General features: G+C 41.0%; 1 protein-coding gene and 1 pseudogene across 5 annotated transcripts in view; one reads left to right on the forward strand and one right to left on the reverse strand.

Annotated features, from left to right (window-relative positions):
- Positions 1-4,361, forward strand: part of LOC144014311 (copper-transporting ATPase 2-like) — a 19,827-nt gene extending 15,466 nt beyond the window's left edge. The window contains exons 15-21 of one of the 4 annotated variants that reach the window (XM_077514047.1): positions 1-90; positions 204-344; positions 410-552; positions 611-814; positions 887-1,004; positions 2,356-2,458; positions 3,592-4,361. The exon at positions 1-90 is cut by the window's left edge and continues 97 nt beyond it. In XM_077514047.1, the coding sequence (XP_077370173.1) occupies positions 1-90; positions 204-344; positions 410-552; positions 611-814; positions 887-1,004; positions 2,356-2,458; positions 3,592-3,769 (977 nt within the window). In that variant the 3' untranslated portion in view covers positions 3,770-4,361. The other 3 variants (XM_077514045.1, XM_077514046.1, XM_077514048.1) reach the window with 3 other exon arrangements.
- A 3,515-nt stretch (positions 4,362-7,876) lies between these two features.
- On the reverse strand, positions 7,877-12,115 carry LOC144015046 (leucine-rich repeat-containing protein 3 pseudogene; annotated as a pseudogene). Its single transcript, XR_013282675.1, has 2 exons — positions 12,048-12,115; positions 7,877-10,315 (listed from the first exon to the last, which is right to left on the reverse strand). The product of XR_013282675.1 is annotated as a leucine-rich repeat-containing protein 3 pseudogene (transcript).
- Positions 12,116-16,236: the final 4,121 nt, after the last annotated feature.

Below are 16,236 nucleotides of genomic sequence, written 5' to 3' on the forward strand. Positions count from 1 at the left end.
CACAGCAGAACCAGGAGCCACTTGTGTTGCCGGGGGCTTCCACGGACAACACAAGTCTGCATCTTGAGGCAGCGGAGATGCCAAATGCAGGTGTGTTTTCTTTCAGCTCTTTTCAGGACACTTTACGGCAGCCCAGTTTACATTTGCTCTTATACGCTCCATACACAACTCGCTTTCTTTGCATGTTCTTACCTGGGACCCAGGTGAGCTTTTATCTTACTCCGTCCTGTTGGGGAACAGAGAGTGGATGAGGAGGAACGGCCACCATGTCGGAGCGGACGTGGATGCCGCCATGTCGAGCCACGAGGCAAAGGGACACACGTCCATTCTGGTGGCCATCGATGGTAAGCCACACGCTGACACTTGTGGCACGTCCAGACGCACTCTTCTCATCCGCTGCCTCGTGCAGGTGTACTGTGCGCCATGATCGCCGTCGCCGACACAGTCAAGGCGGAATCGGCCTTGGCGGTGCACACGTTGAAAAGCATGGGCATCCAGGTGGTCATGATAACGGGCGACAACCGACGCACGGCGCACGCCATCGCTGCGCAGGTGAGGAGGCAGGCTGAGAATGTCTTCGGCATCCCCTCGTCACCTTTGTCCGCCACAGGTGGGGATCAGGAAGGTGTTTGCCGAGGTGCTGCCCTCACACAAGGTGGCCAAGGTGCAGGCGCTCCAGGAAGGAGGCTTGCGCGTGGCCATGGTGGGCGACGGCGTCAACGATTCGCCCGCCCTGGCGCGCGCCGACGTGGGCATCGCCATCGGCACCGGCACGGATGTGGCCATCGAAGCGGCCGATATCGTTCTCATCAGAGTGGGCGGCGGCCTACGTGTAGTATGTTGACATGTCTGTTCCTTGCATGACGCCATTTTGTTTGTTGCCCAGAACGACCTTCTGGACGTGGTGGCCAGTATCGAGCTGTCCAAGAGGACCGTGCAGAGGATACGCATCAACTTTTTCTTTGCCGTTATCTACAACCTTGTCGGAATACCCGTCGCTGCAGGTGAGAAATCGTGTGCTACCACATCAACTGCAAATCAGTCATGAGTAGCTGTAGCTCAAACTTGCACCTCCTACATGACCAAGTCTTGAGATTTGTTGTAATGTCTGTTTTGTTTTGTTTTTTTCCCCAGGCTCATACTTTGCTCCTCTAGACTTTCCTCTTCATCTTCTTTCCTTCTACTCAAAGATCTCGGGGCACTGAAAATTGAGTACCGACAGGCTTTTCCATCTTGTCATTATTTTTCTTCATGTTTCTTGGATGGGTTGTTTCTGTTCAGTCAATTGTGTTGCTCTGTACTTGTGCATGTGCAATGACAATCATCATTCATACATTTACTTGTACATTTATTCGTTCATTCTAGTGATGTGATTTTCGTCGCTTTTCGGTGAACCGGTTCATTTGAATCGGCTCAGTGAAAAGCTCTCAAACGGCTCGTTTAACTTGAGCTTTTCTTTTAAATATTTACGACAAATTTACCATACATTTTGATAAATGACTTGGTGAACTAAATATTGCACTCTACTGACTGCAAATAGCAACAATTATCAAGCAAAGAAAAATATTTTTTTTCTAATTTTTATTGAACAAATTAATAGGCTCAATACAATAAACAAGCAACAAATTTAAAACTTCAACCAACAACAATCAAAATAACAATCAAATAATAAAAATAGTGAGTAGTAATTTAACTGCAACAGCAGCAGCGAACAAAACAAACATTAGCTACTCACCCGGTCCAGGATAAAAGACCTTGCTTTATTTTAAAATTGCATAACAAAAATATATATATCAACTTGGACGGGCCTATCCGGCTCCTTCTCTCATCTGACTGAAACCAATTAAAATGTCTCCGAATGTGACTGCGTTTTCGGCTCATCTTGTCATCCTTTCCTATTTTCTCCTCCTCCTGTCACTCTGTCTGCGGCTGGGCGTGCAGTGCCCCACCCCCCAGCACCCCCTTCCCTCTCTGAACACGGCAGCTGAGACACGGCCAAACCTAGCTTCAGACACGTCAGAGAGAGAGAGAGAGACACGGCTCTCATCGTTCACTTCAAAGAGTGAACTCTTCGTACCGACTCGTTCGCGACTGACACATCACTAGTTCATTTACTCAAGGGAAAGAAGTCTTATTTTTTTTATTTTCCCAGATTTTCATGATCGTTCCCACTTGAATTTGTTCATTTCAACCCAACTCCAGTCCCAAAGTGGAAAGTTCTATTTTTGCTCTATTGAAAGATGATTTGAGATGCGAGCGAAATTGAGGGAATGAATCCAACTGTTGTGAAGTCAAGGCACCGTATATGAGTGGTGGGAGTGGTGCTTGTTGAGCCGTGTGCTGTGTCCCCTGCAGGCGTGTTGATGCCCGCCGGCCTGATGCTGCAACCGTGGATGGGCTCGGCCGCCATGGCCGCCTCGTCCCTTTCGGTGGTCTTGTCGTCGTTGCTGCTCAGATTGTGAGTCCTGCTCCACTTTGACATTGCCTTTGTGTGTGAGCTTGTGCCAGTACCATCTTGTGTTCATGACGCCAACTCCACATCCAACTTGGGTTTCATCTTTTGTCATTTGTGGCGTGGGAAAACATGAGCAAAATGCTCAAAATGCCTCACAGAAAGTTTGATTTTCAAGCGCGGTGTTTTTCTTCCAACATGCTTCCAATAAAAGCCAAGCACGCGCAATAGACAAGACTGAATGCAACTCAGTCGTATTCCTTGATGGAAAATCAGGCTTTAGTTGACATTGAACATTAAAACATTATTGCTAATATCTCTCTTCTACTTGTATGCGATTAACTTGCAGTTTGGTGACCTTGTTGAGAAGAAATCTCACTCTGTTTGTTGAACACGTTTGTGAACAACCCTGAACAGAACTCTTCTTTCATTTCACCTCATTTTGTAGGTTCATGAAACCTAGCGTGCTTGAAAATAAATAACCAGTAAAGATATATTGAACAGGGACTGGAATTAGGAATGTCAACTTTTTCTACAGCAATTGGAGTTAATTCTGTCAAATAACATTTGATGTTCAGAAATTCAAGCCCCACTAAAAAAAAAAAAATCCTGGTGCAGCAAGCGATGTCATCAAAATTATACTGTATTTTAACGCTCACATATTTTGGTTGAGGGGGTTGTACATATATATATATTTGATCAACAACTACAAAACACGAACAATTATTTGATGCTGTTAAGTTAGAGCAGCTGTGGCATCAGCACCACGTGATGGTGGTCTGACAAATTTATTAAACGGCGACTTAACTCATTTTGCAATTTTCAGCAGTAAACAATTCACATTCATTTTTCACCTTCAAAAAGGGCATTTTGCCACTTGCTGTCGACTGAAAATGACAGCAGGTTGTTGAGGTAACATCCAATCACGGCTGAGCTGACGTTTACAAGTTGAGCCGTCAACACGCGTGTGAAGTCACTTTCGCTCAACAGCAAGTGGCAACATGCCATTTTTCAAAATACAGATCTTATCAAATTCATGACCTTTGTACTTTTTCAAGAATGCCTTGAAGCAGCGCTTGTTTTGAAGTGCCCGTTAAGACGAGTGGGACCTTTTTTTTTTTCTTTTCTTTTTCCTGCAGATACAAAAAGAGCTCGGCGGAGCTGTATGAGGTCAGAGCAAGAGGCATGATGAGAAGCCTCCAGTCGTCACAGATCAGCACCCACCCCAGACTAGAAGGCCCCCGGCCCCGCAGTCCGGCTCCTTCCACTGGGCCCTGGCAACAGCACGACACCAGCGACGGCACCCTCGTGTTATGATATCTCATCAATCTTTCCAAAGTCACGTGTCACATCAGTGAGGGCAGTCGTATGCCCGATTGGAAGAACAGCGAACGGAGCATGCAAACGTGTCGGAGGATGTTTCCAATTTCACTTTTGTTTTTACATCTTCACCTGCTTCACAAAACATAGAAGTGGTTGAAAAATAGACCAATGAAGAATGATAATGCATCTGGATACAATTTGTACGAGTGCCTCAGTTGAAACGGGCTCAAGCATATTTGGGCAATTGACCATGACATTGTGGTGTACTGTACAAAGTTTAAAACATCATTGAACAATCTGCTTTGGACTTTTTCCTTCCATTGTATACTAGTCTCGCTGAAGATTTCAGGGAGGTTTCCGTCATACTTAATTGGAAACTCATGATTACTGAAGGCTGACTGCTTCAACAAAATCCTCTTTAGTCTTCATTTGAAATTGGCAAATTAATTTATTCATGTACCTACAACATGTGAGTCTAAATCAGGGGTGTCCAAACTTTTTCATTTGAGGGCCACATACAGAAAATCAGAAGGACGCAAGGGCCACATAATGTTATGAAGAGAAATTGTGTTTAGTCCTAAAAATTGTACAAATAATTTATTTGTGTTTTTGCATATTTAGAAAAATGCTACAGTATATAAACCAATTTATTTGTAATAGGGTTATTATAGTTTTGGATTTTTTCATTTTATTTTTTTTTTTTTTTTTTTTTTTTAAGTTTTAATTAGTTTTCAGGGTGGTTCTGTTAGTTTTTTATTTTTAGTTCTTTAATAAATGCTTAGTTTTAGTTTATTTTTTATTTTTTAATGTGTATTATCTGTGCACAATATTTTAAAAAACACCATGGGAGCAACATCATTACTCCGGTTTATATCAAAATAAATCTACTAAAAATCACATTTAAAATCATCCCAAAGGCTCATGCATTAAATTAATTACCAGTCTAAAATGAAGGACATTTTTACTATAATTATAGTTTTATTTTTAGTTAGTTTTGTAAACATAAAATGTAGTTTGTTAGTTTTCTTTTTTAAAAAGCATCTTCGTTTTTATTTTATTTCCTTAACGAAATTGTAGTTTTGAATTTTATTTTTTTTCGTTAGTTTTAGTTAACTAAAATAAACTTTAATAGCACCTGTGTTTTTCGACACCTTCCCTTCTTACTTTGACCATCTCCAAACATTTTTGGTTTTATTTTATTTGAGCCGAGTCAAATGCCATTTTTAGCATATGTCGCGGGCCACTAAAAAAATGGACGTTGGGCCGCAAATGGCCCCCGGACCGCAGTTTGGACACCACTGGTCTAAATGCATTTTAAACATGGGCAGGCAGGCTCGCAGTACCTTTCTGGAAAGCTTTTCATTTTCTTGAAATCAATTTGGACAATCCAAATGGAATTCTTGGCAACAGCCGTTAGCAAACAATCCAATGTCAGAATCAGAAAAGCACAGTTTGCATGGTGAGCATCACGCGGCACAAAAACCTTCAGCAGGCTCCTCCAATCACACTCAGATGTTGCTTGCTGTCACTTCTTTTTGGTTTGACTACAGGCCAAACACATTTGTCAATCGCACACTTGCTGTGCCTTTGACTTTGACGAGGTCTTTTTTGCAGATGAATATCAAAGCCGATGACATCCGAGGCATTGATGAGTCAGGCTGAAATCTCATCGCAGTGATTCTATATCGGTTGACAAGAAGATATTTCATAAGGGCGCGCCGTCCTTTGCTCTTCAAAAGAATCTCCATGTGGTGCCAATTTCCCAACATAGTCAAAAACAGGAATCACCAAGAAAATTGACTTTTTATTTTATTTTTTTATTTTATTTATTTTATTTTTTATTTTATTTTTTATTTTTTTTGGGTTCCGCTCCAGACCGGACAGTCTCACCAGGGAGCAGCAGGAAGACTCGGTTAGAAGAATTTCTGCGGCCTCAAGGGATCTTCAAGCTCTCCTTGTGTAGAGCAAAACTCAGATGTGATACACTAGTTGCGCTTCAAAGATTTGTTTAAGGGTGCACTTTGTCGCTGAGACTTGAAAAAGCTGCATCGGCTTCTGATAAATGACCTCACCAGCCCTGCACTGACTGACTGCATGTGAGGGGGGAAAAAAATAAAATAAAATACATTTTTGGGGTGTTGGACCCGAGAAAATATGAAGAAAAATTTGGTAATAATTGAAAAAAAAAAAAACGAATAGGATGATCATTTGCTTTTTGCCGCAAAACAAGAAAATGTTTAATCGTCACAAATATTAAGACAAATACATTTCGCTTAAACCACTATAATTATGCAAGTTTCTTGTGGACCAAACACAATGTAGATTAAATTTGTTTTAAAATAAAAAATAATGTGCAAATATATACATTTAAACTCAAAATTAGTATAAATATGTTTTTATTTTTGTTCACAATTATGCCAGTTTTGTAATTGTGGAGTGTAATAATTGAAATTGAATTTTGATTAATTGCACAGCCGTGCATATTTTTAAATGACCCTATAGAAAAAGCAGAAACTGGCCCAATGAATTAGCCTGTCAAAATTCACGTCTTCATGTTTAATTTCAACGAATGTTTCTCATTCAAAAGTATGCTTAACATGCTTCATGTTGTCACGCCAAAACAAAAAAAGTCCCTTTGCATTGATTTAGCAATACAATATACTCAAGTCACTGCTATGTTTTATTGCATGACAACAACACATTCTGCAAAGAAAACAAATGCTATGCAATCAATTCCACAAGGGTGAAGGATGAATATGTTTCATAAGATTATGATGAGTGAAATATAAGCTTAAGTGGTGAAGAAGAATTTTGGGGAAGATGTTTCCCCCCCATTCAGCATTAACGAGCCAACTTGGAGCAGGTGGCACGTACAACTGCTGATTGCATGAGAAGCAAGACTGATTGCACCAAATGGAGGGGAAAAAAACTCCCTGAACAATACAGTCATATCATTATGATGGCAAATTTGGACTACAGTATTAAAAATATAAGATAAAAAAAAAAGATGCTCCACAACTGTTTAGTGTGAAGAGATGAAATTATGATTGCCTTACAGTCAATTTATAGATGGGGTAATATTTTCAGTCATAAATTCTTGCTACGTTTCTTGTTGACGTTTTTCAAAATGGCTAACGGTTATCACATAGAAGTGAAGCGATTCAGGGTGAGTGCTTGCTGGAAAACCAAAAGAGGAAGTTGTTCAATTCATCAAACACTAATCCAACATTGACCTCTACATTTCTATTTAGAGCTTATATGGAGATGAAAAACTACGACGGCTTACCTCAAAACATTCATTTCTACAAACTGGTGTTGAAGTTGAGCTTGTGCTTGTTTGAACTCACATGCACTCTCTTCCTCTCGCTGGCATCAATGTTGGAGCCATTATCTCCAAAGGGGGTCAGAATGAACAAATCAATTAGTTAAGTTGAAATAAGCAAGTATGCAAGTTGTAACTTTGTGTTAGTTCTGCTTTGTTTTGAAGTTTTGCCCATAGTGTGGTCATTTATGCTTCGTATGCACCCACTAGCCAGGTATGGCTATTACAGTTAGACGTGTTCACTTCCTGCTGGGTAAAGGCTAAAAAGCAAGATGGCTGCCTTCGCTTGGTGGTGTATGTGTGGGAGGGGAGACAAACTAGGCAGGCCTCTCGGCTTGATAAGGTTTTTCGAGCATTATTAGCAGTATTATTTGACCATGATTTGATATCCTGCAATATTTCAAGCCCAAGGATAAGTATTGTTCATATATCAACTCTTCAAACTAGCCAACATCCATAAGCCGGTTTGTGACCTCATCGCCTGAGCAAATAATTGGTGAGTCAATGCATTGAAGCCCTGCTGAGACCTGCACTTGTCTCTCAATGAAGAACATTTGAAAAATGCCACAAACAATGAATCTGAAAAGAAAACTGGAACAAGAGTTTCTTCCAGATTCAGATCTTGGTTTTAATTAACTAGCAATTTTTTTATTCTTTGACCTTTCTGAACTCAACAATTTCATTCATTTCACTTTACAGATCAAAGAACTACTTGACATCAAATAAAACCCTCGGTCACATGGCAATTGGCAAATGAGAGCACTAAAATGGAGGGAAAACATTTCTGCAATAAGCGGGAACAACATATTGCGTCGGAAATTTATGCATTTCATTTGTTGGTGGAATTCATTGTGCAGCAGAGGACACGCATGCTCATTATTTGTTGCATGATGCACTTTTCATCTGTAGCAATACATACCTGTAAAATGTAAAAGACTTGTGTTGAAGAATAAATGGGGATTTATTATTTCCATTTTTTTCTCGATCAATGCACTAGCAATAATAAGAATAAAACATTGTCATCTGCAATTTTTGTTTCTAGAATATTCAATGTCAAATCAATCCAAACATCTGAAGCTTTTAACTTGGCCTACTTGGGACAACAGTAAATGACGAATTTTAGATCAATCGGAAGGAACACGGCCCTCTGAATTTGGACATTTTTGGCAAAAAGGGGCGTGGCCACTTTCTTTGAACACTTATATCTCAGGAACTGAATAATCATCCAAAGTCTGAGCGTATGGACACGTTGACTCCGTATTGCCTCTAAACAAACTTTTGACATTTCTGAAACTTTGAGATGTTTGACAGAACATGCAAAAGATTACATTTCTTGAACAATTTTCTCAGGATTCCTTGATCCACAAGGTCAATTTCAAGGTCAAATCAAACAAAAGGTCAAAAGATGACGGCGATCTTCCAAATTTGGAATGCTTGTTGTTTTCAACAATCTTTTATGAAATCTGACCCGTGGCCACGCTGTAGCTCCCATTGATCTCTATTATTATTATTATTATCCATCCATCCATTTTCTTGACCGCTTATTCCTCACAACGGTTGTGGGGAGTGCTGGAGCCTATCTCAGGGGTACACCCTGGACTGGTTGCCAGCCAATCGCAGGGCACACAAAGACGAACAGCCATCCACACTCACAAGCACTTATTATTATTATTATTATTATTATTATTATTATTATTATTATTATTATTATTATTATTAGTGTAGCGCCACCACTATCAACAAGTACACTAAGTTTCATTCAAATCACAATCCCACTGGGTGATTGGCATGGAAGCATCCAAATTTCATCGTCTGCATAGAAAATAAAACTCATGGATGTTATTGTCTAGCTTTCTCTTCATATTGCTTTTAGCATTCGATTTGAAGTCATTTTCACCTATAACAAAATATGACACTAAATATAATAGCATTAATAAGAAGGTTAAAGAGACGTGCTGTCTACTCAGAACATTAAGATATCAATACCACATTTTACAAGTTAAAAAAAGTTGAATGCATCTGCCCATTTGACAGTAGTTGAAACAGACTTCAGTTGTTTACGCAGCGCAAATAAAAATCCCACTTAATTGATTTTCTTGGAAGAGAAGAAAACAACTTAACATTTTGTTCTTCTGGCCACATATTTAAGCAGACTTTTTTCAAAACGGAATTATTTTCATTTCTTTGAGCTGCTTCTCATCGCATGTGACTTGTGCAGCAACGTACGCTCTTATCATATTCCCTGGTTTGACTTTCATCTGGATGCATCAATGCGCACTCATTTCTATTCATTGGCGCATCATTTCTAATACACACTGCTGATTGCCGATATGGGAGCTGCTGGGCAGGGACTTGAGGTGCTCCGCGTGCCTTCGCGCTTCTTCCCGATTGTGTCGGATGTAGTAGATGATGTAAGCGGTCACCATGGAGAACCAGAAGAACATGGCCACGAACATGGCCACATCCGTCGTCTTCCGGTGAAAGTTGCACAAGTTGATTCCAGAGTCCAGGACCTGAACCACCGCTTGTCCGACATACTGGTCCTGTACAGACGTGGAGCAGCTCACCTCATTGACGGTCTCGGGGTCGAGTCTCAGCTCCCTCAGCACTTCCTGCAAGGAGCACTCGCAGTTCCAGGGGTTGTTGGACAAGCGCACCCGAGCTTGCAGTCTGGTGAAGGTTTCCTTGGGCAGGCTGCTGAGGTGGTTGTTGGAAAGGTCCAAGGTCCTCAAGCCTTCGGAAATTCCTTCGAAAGCGCCCACCTCCAAGCTTTCAATGAGGTTGTGAGAAAGGTCAAGCTCCCTGAGTCGACGGAGGTGCGCGAAGGCTTCCTTGGGGACGTGAGTGATGTGGTTGGACGAGAGCAGCAGGACCACGGCGTCCTCGGGCACGTTTGAGGGGATGTCGGACAAGTCGCGGGATGTGCACTGCACCACGGCATCGCCCTTCCTTTCAACGCAGTGGCATCTTTTTGGGCAGGCGCCAGCGACGCCCATCGCGGTCGATAGAAGCCACAGTGCGCCCAGGAAGTCAAGACAAGATTTCATGCGGGACCCTGGAGTGGCCCCCATTAGTTCGCATTTGTCATTTTCAGGTCACCTGATCTAGCACACATCGCAAAGTTTGTATAATCGGAAGATGAGATTTCGCAGTGGAGCCCTGTCGACATCATCTGCCAAAGAGTTTACTTCTGGTCCCTCTTCATCTTTCGTCAATGACTGGAGGAAGAAAAGAAATGGTTTTAATGATAATACCAACTCCCTTGGATGCATTTTCAACTCCTCAGAGTGTCATGTTTTGTTTGGTTTTAGATGTTTGTAGTTTTTTGAGTTCTCCCCTTGTCTCGTCATGGTTAACCTTGTCCACCTGCGTGTGTCTTCCCTTCCCAGTATGTGTGACCAATCAGTGCCCTCAGCCTATTGTGTTTCCCAGGTGTTGTTTTGTTAGTGTTGGTGTATTTAGTCAGTGATGTTTGTTCAGTCCGTGTGGGAGCATTGTCTTGTCCTGTCGTGTCTCGGGCTGCGTATTGCCTCCAACCCACGATACGATACGATACGTATCACGATACGATACGATACGTATCACGATACGATACGATACGTATCACGATACGATACGATACGTATCGCGATCTTCAAGGCGATATGTATCCCGATATTTTACATTGATTTACTTGCATTTTATAATAACAGTCATATGTATACCTAAAGGATATGTTTATTATGCTGGATGACAAAAACGTTTTTGTTAGTAGCTCTTCTGGTTTACCACCAAGCGGCATGCCTGGTCTAAATGTGTCCACACTACAGAGCAAGGAGCAGTTTTCATAGACACACTGGGAAAATTTATTAATAGGCATGAGCGGATATGAACAAAAATATCAAAGTATTAAAATTACAGCTCAAAAATTTGCTTATTTGAAATATTTGGGGAATTAAAAGCCCCATTTTTTTTCATGTAACACATTCTATCGTTTTTTAAACAAAATATATGAAAATTAACATTAAGACACGTGCCATGTTAAGTTTATAAGTAAATAAATGTTGATATTCTTCCTCTGCTTTCATTTTTCTTTGCAAGACAGTGTCCAAACACTGGTGAGCTATTTTTGCATTAATTGAAGGCAATTAACTTCAAAGACGCTGCTGGTTTTTATTTTTTAGGTACAATGCAAGCTGCAAAGGCAAACGTTAACTGTCTATTTAAACTTAACGAGCAATATCGATTCTGACGCCTGCATATCGATGCATGCATTGTAATGAGGCTCACAACAATATATTGCCGTATCGATTTTTTGAGCACACCCCTAGTCGTGTCGGTGTCATTGCTGTCAAGTCAAGTCACAACGGTTTTCTTAGTCTCTGTTCAAGTTGTCCTCGTCTCAGTCAAGTTCTCTCCTCGTCCTCATTGTTACGAGTGTCTAGTCACCCACGTTCTGTCAGGTCGCCTCACGATCTGCCAAGTTGCCCACATTCAGTCAAGTTTCCCACGTTCAGTCCCGTCATGGCAACCAGTCTGCTCACGTCCCTCCCCATCATGGCTACCTGCTTCCCCTTGTCCGGTCTGGTCTTGGCGACCAGTCCTATCACGTTCCATCCTGTCATGTCAACCAGCTTCCCCTTGCCCAGTCAAGTCTTGGCGAACAGTCCTCTCACGTCTCATCCAGTCTTTTACTTGTTCATTGTAAGTAAAGTTCCTTATATTGCCCTTCCTGTCTGTCTCCATGCAATGTTTCTTCGCCATTGGGTCCATCCACCACATTCACTCCCCTCACCCACTCTACCCACCACCCGTGACAGCGAGGGCAGTCAAGTTTAAAACAAGCATAAAACAGAAGAAGAAGCGGGCCACTCGACGAGGCGAAATACAACATTTCGTTTTTGACATCGGCTTGCACAAGGATATCCCAATTGTGTGACAAAAGGCTTAAGTAAAGTCAGGAATCATCACCTGGCCGTTGGGTTCCGACTTGGTTCAAGCGTTCAACGCAATCTAAAAATCCTCTCCATCACACGTCCTTCGTTTTCCATCCCAATGATGAACTGCAGGAAGTGACTGCAGCCGCCAAGATGCAAGTGCTCAATTTGCCGGCTGCTGTCGCTGCAGCTTTGAGGTGCTGTGCGTGTGTGGGGGTGGGTGTGTCTGCGTTTGTGTGTGGAGCATTTCAACTGGTAATAGTAAAGTGCTTATTCATGTGATAACCTGTTATACAATGTTTCAAACAGAAAACACAAGGTTACTTTACAGTCAGTAAAATCATGACTCATAGCTGCATGACATGAGTGGAACTTTACTAAGCCATCATCAATAAATTCCCACTATTAATCATCATAATAATAAAAGAACAGCAATTGTTGACGTGAAGCATTTTGTGGTCTTTGGTCTTAGCAAGTTCTAATGGTGACTTTGGTCCCCCCCATCAAGCACTCACCTGACTTCAGTATCTCTCGATTCATAACTGAGGTTCTTGGCAGCTCAATGGAGGGTGGCCAAAAACTTGTAAGCCTTTGCAAGTTGTCTTGGTTCACTTCATCCTTTTATGGTAGAAACAAATATAAAAAAGATTGAACTTTGCGTGTTGAACATAGCAATCTTAGTGAGTTGTTGGCTCAGAAGTTTTCTTTTTTCTTGTTTGTCAAACCTTGTGATAATTTGATAAATGGAAGCTAGTTTAGTCTAAGGATCAGCAGGAGTTTCAAAGTTTTTGCCTTTTCCTTTGTCTCATTCTTCCGTGATAGAGGACTTCAAATACACCCATGCTCACCAAAGGCCTTTGAAGGTGGTCCGACTGCATCGCTATAAATAAGCACCTGGATGCAGCCCAAGTGTCTGTATGATTAAATGGCAACTGTGTGCAGAGTTCAGCCATGGAAATTTGCTGAAAGGCAAATTATGGATTATACTCACCACTGAAGCATTTTAGCCTGTATGAGTTTGCTTTATCCTTCAGTCTTCTTGACAGTAGCCCAAGTTTCAAAGGATGCTAATGCATGTTGCAAGTGCCCAATAGTGTAGTAGCAGTTTTCTTTCTGCTGGATAATCAGTCATACGGATTCACTTGACAGGCGGCGAGCCACTTGGAACCTGCGAAGGCATTTGTTGAACGAACATCCTTCCTCATCTTGTCGGATTCCTGGAAAATATTCCTGTCACATGAATCCTTGAAGTGGCTTAACGTGCCACGCCATGTTGTTAAATGGCTAGCTGCTTCAACAAAACAGGTGACAGGACACGCTTTGCATTTTCTGCCATCTGCTCCTACTGCACACTTTATTTGTGATACTGTATTGTGACGTGGCTCTCAGTGCCCTCGGAAATGTTTTGCCCAAACGAGCACAGTTCGTGTCGCCATTGCATTGCATGACATTTCCATTCGTGAGGAGCTGCTAAACCACGTGTCATTCAGCGCTTGTATAATGTAATGAACTGACTGAAAGTCATTTCTTTATTCAGCTGGATTCCCGACAAGACAATCAATTTGATCAGAGTGACTTTCTTCCGAGACAATCTTTCAGTTCATTCTGTCATGTGATGAAATAAGCGCCGTGAAGATAGTTTTGTTCAGCAGAGCACAATACTTGTTTGATTGACAGCAGACCTATGTACAGACTGACTTTTGCACCTGCATGAATCTCAGACTAAATGTCAAAGATTAGTGACGATAGCAGTAAAGAAAACTGCCAATTATAAAATGAGGAAAAAGACGTTTATCGCTTCCTTAGTTCTGCTGACAGCTGCTTTACGCTCTTTGCACAAATCCACAACTTCCTGTACTCAATACCACTCATTCATTTCATGTCTTTCATGAGTGGACAAACTGATCAATCCAGGTGGGCCTGACCTCAGTTACCACGAAGACAATGGCCAGACACACCTGGATTGATCACATAGTCCGTTCATGAAAGACAGGAAACAGTAAGTTCAGGAAGTAGTCGAGCTGTGCCAAGAGCTTGGAATGTCATCTGATGTGACTGATATTATCGGAATTCAGTGTGATTTGGTACTATAACAATGTTGGACATGGTCATTATATCTCAAGATGGGACACGTCTCTCAAATGAGAAAAAAAAAACTTAAAAGTCACAGAAAGAAAAACTGAAACTTTATTTGTTTTTTATACTTACCAACACTTTGAAATTAAACATAGTACTCACAACTAATATAGATCTGCACAGATCAAATAAATCCAAAATAGTTACGAACTTCGATCACTTTTTTCCCCCAAACTGCAATTCACACAAACAAAAGCTGAAAAATAAAAATATTTTTTTAAAACCTCCTGCCACATGGAAAATAACTGAAATCAAAAGCAAACATTTTGCAACAAGCTACATAGCTCTCCTGTCTACAAGTCCAGAAGGGGAGAACAAAACAAAACCCAAAAACGGAATAAATAATTGCACATTGTACCCTATTATTGCATTAGTTGCAGTTTGCTTCCGTCATAGACACAAATGTAAATAAATACAGTTTTGCAAACACATATTTTGACATTAATATTGATGTTATTGAAATCACACTGCCAGTACTTCAAGTCAGTATTCCTTCTTGGCTATCACTTGCGTCGAAATGCAAACATCATTAGAAAAATGAATGTTCTCTGATCTTTTGTGTATTTCTTTGAAAGTTTGCAAAGAATGACAGCTTGTCCTTTGATGTTCTATTCAGCCCCAATAATCAAAACTCAAAGCTGCTGTTACATTACTCGGCTCAACTACCACGTCAAAGTGTAAGATTATTGCAGAATGACCACTGGCAATGTATCCAAACAGCCTTCGTTTGGTCCACGTGGAAGTCAAAAGGCTTAGCATGCTGCAAAATAAAAGTCGCAAATATGCCGTGTTGGACGTACAGTAGATCATGTGACAGTAACATTCAACAGCTGTTTGCGTACATCAACACAGAATTGAGCTTGTAGCAGAGTTTGAGCTTTGTATGTTGACCAAATAGCATCCGAACCTCCCTCTCGTTAGCTTGAGTTGACTGATGAAGAAACAAGTTTGTCAACTGACTTGCACAAAAAAAGAAAAGCTGAAAAAGACATTCAAACCTAAAGCGTGGAATAAACCATGAAAGAGACATGACACAAATAAACAATCGTGAAAAGAGACTGAGTGGTCATGCCCGCCCAGGCCCCCGTGGGTCCCCCCTAAGTCCCTCCCTCCCTCCCCGCCACCCAACAAACCCCTGAACATTCTTTGGCCTCCAAAACACCTTTTGGTTTGGTCCAAACTCTTTTGCTTTGAAGATTCAGCTGCTTTCCCTTTTGATTCACTCTTCACACCTTCCTATTTTTTTTATTTTCTTTTTATCAAAGCAAAAAAGGAAAGGAACCAAAAAGTTTTGGACACAGCCTGAGGCCAGCTAACCCCTCGCACATCAGAGGCGGTCCAGAGTAAAGTGTTGAATCGTCTATTGCATGAGCGCCGCGTAGTTGACTCATAGTCATTAAAGTCCTTGTACAAAACAAAATGCAGTATGATCATAAACAATCATTTCAATTTCCAGTCAGCATTTGTAGCCACTGACTTTTGTCTAATTTCTTTTCATGCATGTATACACTTGTAATAGAAGGAGGCTATAGGTCTGGGCAGGGTGGTGCGGCCAGAAAAAAAAGCTGAAAACATGAGCGGAAAAGAGCAGGAGCACAAAGATATAACATTTCAAGGTCCATTGAACAGGTTCTGCTCAAATACACAACAATACAACACTCAACACATGCAATATAAGCAATAATATACATAAATATAGGAGATAAAGACAAAAAGGGAGGCTCCAGGAGTGATACCATTGGCTAAAAAGGTCATGATGTCATTTGACAAATATGCAAATTAGGACAGAAGTGGAATAGTCCAATATTATTTTCTAAAGGCTCCGTTTTTCTAAGATAAATTATAAAATTTGGCTACATCCCACCACACTCTGCCGATAGCATCACTGAGCTGTAATAAATGCAAACAACTACTTCTACAAAATGTTCAATCTTTTACTTCTTAAATGTTCTATGACGCAGCACAGACAGAGAAAAATAGATCAACAGAAAGCAAAAAAGTAACACAAGTTTGTTGCTAATAAACATTCAACATGCTTCAACAGTTTTCTAAAACAACAAAAAAAAAGAAACGTAATCAACAGAGAG

Source organism: Festucalex cinctus, chromosome 2 (genome assembly GCF_051991245.1).
Source record: "Festucalex cinctus isolate MCC-2025b chromosome 2, RoL_Fcin_1.0, whole genome shotgun sequence".
In the NCBI taxonomy this organism is placed as follows: Eukaryota; Metazoa; Chordata; class Actinopteri; order Syngnathiformes; family Syngnathidae; genus Festucalex; species Festucalex cinctus.